The sequence below is a fragment of the Corticium candelabrum genome, chromosome 2, assembly GCF_963422355.1.
Source record: "Corticium candelabrum chromosome 2, ooCorCand1.1, whole genome shotgun sequence".
In the NCBI taxonomy this organism is placed as follows: Eukaryota; Metazoa; Porifera; class Homoscleromorpha; order Homosclerophorida; family Plakinidae; genus Corticium; species Corticium candelabrum.
The window spans coordinates 1,913,062-1,920,561 of NC_085086.1; the positions used below are offsets into that span (position 1 = coordinate 1,913,062).

Sequence of the window (7,500 nt, forward strand, 5' to 3'; positions counted from 1 at the left end):
GTGATCTATAGGAGCTGCTCGTTTTCAAGATGCTTCACTTTCAGTTGGTCTGCTCAGTCCACAGTACACACCTCCTGAGAGATTTGATGTTCCAACTTCACCAAAAAGCTACAAAACCGACGTGTACGGTATGGGAGTGACCATATGTGAGCTCTTCACTGTTGTTCCTCCAGATCGTGAACAAAGGATGGATCAAGTCTTACTCATCCGTCAAATAGATGTCTGCGCTTTATGTAAGCACTTGATGAGAGATGATCCTGCCACACGACCAACAGCAACAGAAGCCCGTCATATTATTAGTCGTATTCGTGATACAGACGAGTATAAAGCATGTCCTCCTAAACGAATGGTAAAGAGCAAGATGGATGGAATGGCTGATGTCACTCTCGTTTAGGCCATTTGATGAAGTTGACATTTGATTGAAGCATGTGTTTGTTACTTGACACCATTTATATGTTGTTACAAGGTATTCACTTAGCAATAGCAATATCTTTAGCTTTGAAGGATCACATTGTATTTTGTTATCTCATTGGTGAGACATTATAGAACTAGCGTGTTTTACTGTTAGAACTTTGACATTGTTATTCAGTATTTGTAGGTTTGATGTGTATCACCTAGTCACGTGACATTATAATATGTTTTGATTCAACGTACATTTGATATTATACTTACTACTTACCACAGTAGTACAGATAGTCACTTTAGTAAACTACCTAAATAAATAATTATTTAGCATAATTAATATTGTTATCCATTGGCACTATTTGCAGTTGATGGAAGTCACATGACGTCTTTTTTTACTAGATTCCCGGATCTAATTGCTGTCATTTTGTAATCTCTGCCAAATAGCTGCAGTCAGACCTAGTTACGTTGCTACGCTAGCGTCATAGTCCTCCTGGATAGCAACTAGGTAGAGCGGGTCACGTCAGCATCCGTCGTAACGTTGCTGCTGTAGAACTTGAAAACTGATCGCACCTATTCTCGGTCACAGGGTAGGAGAGGTGTCCCTAATGTGAGACAGTTGCGAAGGCGTAGGAATTCTTTGCAATCCTTGGTCAGCAAGAAAGAGTGAAGCGGTACTAAGCTGTACGTTAGGTAGCACCTCTATGACCAGTGCTGTGGTACATATGTTATCTCCTCATCACCTGCTGTAACTGGCGACAAACCGGACATTGTTAATCGAGAACACGGAAACGCCTTCCAAAGCTCGATGCACCTAATTTGAGACAGTCGATTTTTCTTTTCTGGAAAGTTGTTGTTTGCTCATACTGTTTGCACAAGTACAGAAGTCGGTCCTTGTTAACTGTCAATACAACCAGTTCGTTTCTCAAAGTGTCTGCGATGGTAGACCTACGTCTAGAGTGCTTTTCAATGTCAGTCATGTCTAGTGAATTTCAAAGCAGAACGGTTCTGATTATTATGTAAATGCACAAAGGCAATCGAGTACAATCGCAAAATTTTCTGTGCTCTGTAATCGGTATCAGCTATACTCTACCCACTACCTTTTTACCTTTAAATGTTACATGTAAAAAATAGAAATTGCAGTTATTTTAAACTGTAGTGTTTGCTGGTAATGAAAGCTGGCTGTTCTGATTGATATTGGAATAGATAATGCTAATACCTAATATTACGTACGAAACATCAGTAGTCTATTTCTCTTGGCTACAGCAGCTAGCCTAGTAGGACTACTAACTTGCAGTGAAGATTGCTAATGGGAGTTGAATAGAGCTGTCAATTCAAGCCTGACCAACTGCAAGCACACGATGTAGCTGTTTTTGGCCCATTGAAGTCTGTGTGGAGGAATGTAGTGAGAGAGCACAAACTAGCCACCAGTACCAAACAAATTTCTAGAAATGTATTTCCGTCTGTGCTCTCTCATCAACTCTTTGCTGGATCATTCTTGCCTGAACACCTCGTGAGTGGTTTTCGAGGAGCTGGAATTCATCTACTATCATCTTTAGCAATAAAGATTGAAAGGCAAACCAACAGCAGTTCCCTTTGTACATCAATTAGGTAGGTAAGTACTATTCCAGCAACACCAATGGCTCCAACTGTTACCGCAACCAGACAGAGGGTTGAATCGTATTTCACCAAATATTTTGAGCAGAAAGCAGAAGAGAAATAAGTGAAAGCAAAAACAAGAATCAGACCAAAGCATTATGGAGAAGGTCTCACAGAGATGATATATTTGAAAGAATTAAGCAAGAGCAAGAAGAGAGAGAACAAAAGAAGCAAACAAAAGGTAGGAAAATAAAACAAAAACAAGAGATCATACCAAACAGGTTGAACAAATAGACAAAAACATGTCAAGAATGAAAAGATCATTATGATGAAGATGACAATACAAGTGACTTCTAGGTAGAATGTGACACTCCTGGATGCTGCAAATGGTATCATTGTTGGTGTTCGAACCTCCGCCAAATGCCGGATGAAACAGAGCCCTTCTTTTGTCCGTGTTTCTCCAAATAATAGTTACTAAGTAGTCAGAACATATCCAACGACTACTAACACAACAAAGTAAATTTAGCATAGAGGCTACAGAGTCGATGTATAGTTTGTTTAGTATCCTATTACAGAACTGTCTCACATTAGCGACATCTCCCCATCATATCTCGGTCAGTGCTTGCTATCTCGTTACTGACATGTAATGTAATTAGATTCACTATCCCGTATGTGTAATCGGAAATAGATCAGAACGATTCTGACTGTCACGAAGTGCACAGCTGTAACCGTTATCTTACATGGTGTCAGGAGGAAAGAACCGACAACAGCATGGCAGAAGGACTGAAACCGCCTCAAGCATTCACAACCACACTGGAAGCAGCCAAAGAATGGCCACAGTGGCGGGACCATTTTACATTCTACATGACAGCAACAAAGAAGGACAAAGAAGACGAGAAAACGAAAGTCGCAATACTACTCACGGCAATGGGAGGGGAAGCCATCTCCGTCTACCGAACATTCACTTGGGCCGCAGACGGCGACGAGGACAAACTGGACTGCGTCATTAGAGCGTTCAACAACTACTTCAAGCCTAAAAGTAATGAAATCTACGAAAGATTCCTGTTCCTGCAGAGGAAACAACAACCGAATGAGCCCTTCGACAGCTTCTACACAGATTTACTGCGCCTGGTGGAAACCTGCGGATATCACCAAGAGGAGAAAACGAAGATCATCCGGGACCAGATTGTAATCAATATCACCGCAGACAACGTCCGCGAGAAACTGTTGGCAGAATCTGACCTAACCCTAACCAAAGCTGTAGACATGTGCAGGTCAATGGAAGCGACAACCCGTTACATTGCCAGTATGACATCAACCGCCACAGCCTTGAAAGAATGCGTCACCGACGCGGCGGCGGTACACATGGTGAAAGCCATGAAGCAGCGCCCTTGCCACTACTGCGCGACAAACCACAAACCAAAAAACTGCCCAGCATGGGGAAAACAATGCAAATATTGCGGCATTATGAATCACACGGCGGAAGCATGCAAAAAGGCAGAAAAGGACAGACTAGCCCGACGACAAACAACAAAGGAGACGGCCAATGCGATATCGCCACAACGAGCCACACCAGACACACCAGAGAACGAGGAGAGAGACCATTTCGCTTACTGCACCGGTACCACGACACAAACCAGTAAAACAAAGGCTAAAGTCTGGAACATAATACTGGACATAGGAGGGAGAGGTTTGAAAGCCAAAATCGACACAGGTGCAACGTGCAACATACTGCCATTCACTGCTTACCGCGTCCTCTGTGCTAGCCCTCCCACGCCAACAGAAGTTCAGCTAACAGCATACGGAGGAACAAAATTAGATGTCTGTGGGAAAACAACCATGGAGGCAACATTTCAAGGAGCCACCCGCAGGATGGAATTCATCATAGTACGAGAGAACGTGGAGACGCTCATAGGATTGCCTTCCATCACTGACTTGGGACTAATACAACAGACCCTAGCAGTGGATGCAACAGGGGACACACCCACAGCTATATCAGAGTTCAAAGATGTCTTTAAAGGACTGGGACGACTACCAGGAGAGTACAGCATCAAACTAAAGACAAATGCACAACCAGTCATCCAACCAGCTAGAAGAGTTCCATTTAGGTACAGGCTGGAACTGAAGTCACAACTGGATGAAATGGAGAAACAAGGCATCATAGCCAAAGTAACAGAGGCTACTAATTGGGTCAGTCCCATAGTCCTTGTAACAAAGCCAGGTAAAGACAAACTAAGGATATGCATTGATCCAGGAGCGTTGAACAAGGCTATACAAAGGGAGCACTATCAATTGAAAACACCCGAAGAGATATTCGGCACGTTGGCAGGCTCACAATATTTCTCAACCCTAGATGCTACATCTGGTTTTCTACAGATTGCCCTAGACAAGGAAAGTAGCTACTTGACAACAGTGGCAACTCCCTTTGGGCGCTACCGGTATTGCCGACTACCTTTCGGAATCAGCTCTGCCCCAGAAGTGTTTCACAGAATAGTGACAGAATCCTTTGCAGACATACCTGGGGTACACACCTATGTGGATGACATCCTTGTATCAGGCTGTAGCGTAGAGGAGCACGACAAACGCCTTCAGATGGTCCTCGAAAGGTGTAGGGAGCTGAACCTTAGACTCAACCGATCCAAATGCCAGTTCAGAAAGACTGAATTAAAGTATCTGGGACATGTGCTTACATCAGAAGGGATAAAACCTGACCCAGAAAAAGTCGAGGCCATTGAGCAATTCCCAAAGCCACAGTCCAAGACAGACGTTTCAAGACTCCTGGGCCTGGTTACATATTTGTCGAAATTTTGTCCTACTTTGGCTGAGACAGCCAGCCCACTGCGACAGCTAACACAGCAGGAGACTGCATGGGTGTGGGACTCCGTTCACGACCGCACCCTACAGCATGTGAAAGATCTAGTGACAAAGGCCCCAGTACTACGACTTTTTGATCCAGCATTACCAGTGAGATTAACTGTGGACGCATCACAACATGGCTTGGGAGCAGCTGTTATTCAAGAGGGGCACCCAGTAGAATACGCGTCAAGAACAATGTCCAGCATACAACAGAAATATGCACAAATAGAGAAGGAAATGCTTGCCATCCAGTTTGGACTAACAAGATTCCATCAGTATGTGTATGGACAAGATGTCATAGTGGAGACTGACCACAAGCCACTACTTGGAATACTGAAAAAGCCCCTTGCTGAAGTCAGTCCTAGGCTTCAGAGAATGCGCCTACGATGTCTCAAATACAACTACACGCTAGAGCACCATTCCGGGAAAGAAATGGTCCTGGCCGATTCTCTGAGCAGAATGCCATCTACAACACCCTATACAGACTATGATGAACTAACAGAAGAGCAAATCGACTCCGTCACAGAGCAAATCATTCCCACACCACTTGGACGTGAAAGATGTACGGAAGCGACCAGACAAGACCCTACAATGCAGGCACTCATCACTTACATACACACAGGATGGCCACCTACAAGGAGGAGTGTCCCGGGTCCAATCAAACCGTACTGGAATGTGAGACACGACCTAACAGAGAAAGACGGCATTGTCCTCAAAGGAAGCCAAGCTGTCGTCCCTGTGACAATGCGCAAAACGGTGATGAACAGTATACATGAGGGACACTATGGAATAGTGAAGTGTATAGAAAGGGCCAAGACGTCAGTGTACTGGCCTGGCTACACCAATGAAATACATGACATGGTAGCGAGTTGCAGCAAATGCCAAGAAAATCGAAGCCAGAACCCAAAGCCAGACACTAAACCTCATGATGTTCCACACTACCCCTACCAGAAAGTGGGAACAGACTTGTTTGAACTACAAGGGGAACATTACCTACTTACCATCGATTACTACAGCAAATGGGTGACCATAGATCACCTCCAGTCAACGAAAGCAGCTGATGTGATAACTATCCTAGACAAGCATTTTGCCAATTTTGGAATACCAGAAACAATATTCTCGGACAACGGGCCACAATACGCCAACGAAGAATTTCGCAAGTTCTCCAGGAAGCTGGGATTTCAACACACCACATCCAGTCCAGGCTACCCAGCCAGCAATGGCCAAGCGGAAAGAGGTGTCCAAACAGTCAAGAAAATGATGGCCAAGATGTTGGAGGAGGGCCGTACAATCAATGACGCTCTAAGAGTCCTTAGGAACACACCAATAGGAGGAGACCTGCCTACTCCTGCCATCCTGCTACAGGGGAGACACCTCCGAACCCAACTAACAATAAATACTGAGACTCTGGTTCCACATAACATGGATGCAGACAAGACCAGACAAAAACTAATCGCCCACCAATCCCAATATGCGTTCTATGGAGCCACAGGAAACACAACGAACTCACCTCTGCTTCCTGATGAAAGCGTAAGGACAATGAGAGGAAAAAAATGGGTACCAGCAAAAGTCATTGGACACCACACAAAGCCCCAATCCTACATCCTCAGACTAGCAAATGGACGGACAGTGAGAAGAACTAGAACACACATAAACAGGACAACAGAAGTGTGGGATGACAACACAATGTTCGCTAAGTACACTCCGACGGGACAACAAACAAACACCAGCCTGTCAGAAGGACAACCACCAAATCAACCTGAAGAGACAAACGTACTGCCAGACACGGAGATCAGATCTCCGAATACAGAAAGCCCTCCAAAATCTGCCAAGTCCCCAACTGCACCTGCAAGTCAACCTGCAGTCAAAACAACAAGGCTGGGGAGGATCTCAAGACCACCACGACGCCTACTGGAGGACTACACTACGTAATTAGCAACCATTGCTTGACACTGCACTTTTGAGTTGAAGTCACCCAGAGACAGATAGATGACATGTAATGTAATTAGATTCACTATCCCGTATGTGTAATCGGAAATAGATCAGAACGATTCTGACTGTCACGAAGTGCACAGCTGTAACCGTTATCTTACAGTTACTACAACTTCGCTTGAGACGCAAGTCGTCTCTGTCGATAGGCTCATTATATGACTTCCTTTCGCCAAATTGTTGGTTTTGTCTTGTCAACCTCTACTCTCGCAGACAACGAAGAAGACGGATGACTGACTGGACATAATCTCTGTCACCTGATCTCGAGTGATTTTCTCTCTTCAAACGCAGACCTGAGGCGTTCTTTTTGGCTAATGTTATAGTCATCACCGCTGGCTACTAGACCTACGGGGTGATGTTAGTGCTCATCGTACTGTTGCTGCAGCAGAACGAGACAATACTTTGGACATCCGGGATTATATCTCGGTCAGTCACTTTTATCGCGTTTCTACAAGACGAATTGAGACGTTAGTCATGTCTGTTGAAAGGTTCGCTTTGTATGTTTATGCCACTGAATAGCCGGTTTTGTCTCTTCATTTTTGTCTGTTGCAGGGCGGTGAGAAAGGTGATGGACCTACGGGACATAATCTCGGTCACAGTATGAGCGCACTTGTTGGGTTCTACAGCTTTCAGGTAAGTGGTCTTACCTTCATT

General features: G+C 44.5%; 1 protein-coding gene across 1 annotated transcript; it reads left to right on the forward strand.

Moving 5' to 3' along the window:
* The first annotated feature begins 2,772 nt into the window (after positions 1–2,772).
* LOC134198346 (uncharacterized protein K02A2.6-like) lies at positions 2,773–6,949 on the forward strand. The gene has a single exon (XM_062667720.1). It carries the CDS (start codon positions 2,773–2,775, stop codon positions 6,787–6,789), a length of 4,017 nt encoding a protein of 1,338 aa, XP_062523704.1. The 3' UTR covers positions 6,790–6,949.
* The last annotated feature ends 551 nt before the right edge of the window (positions 6,950–7,500 follow it).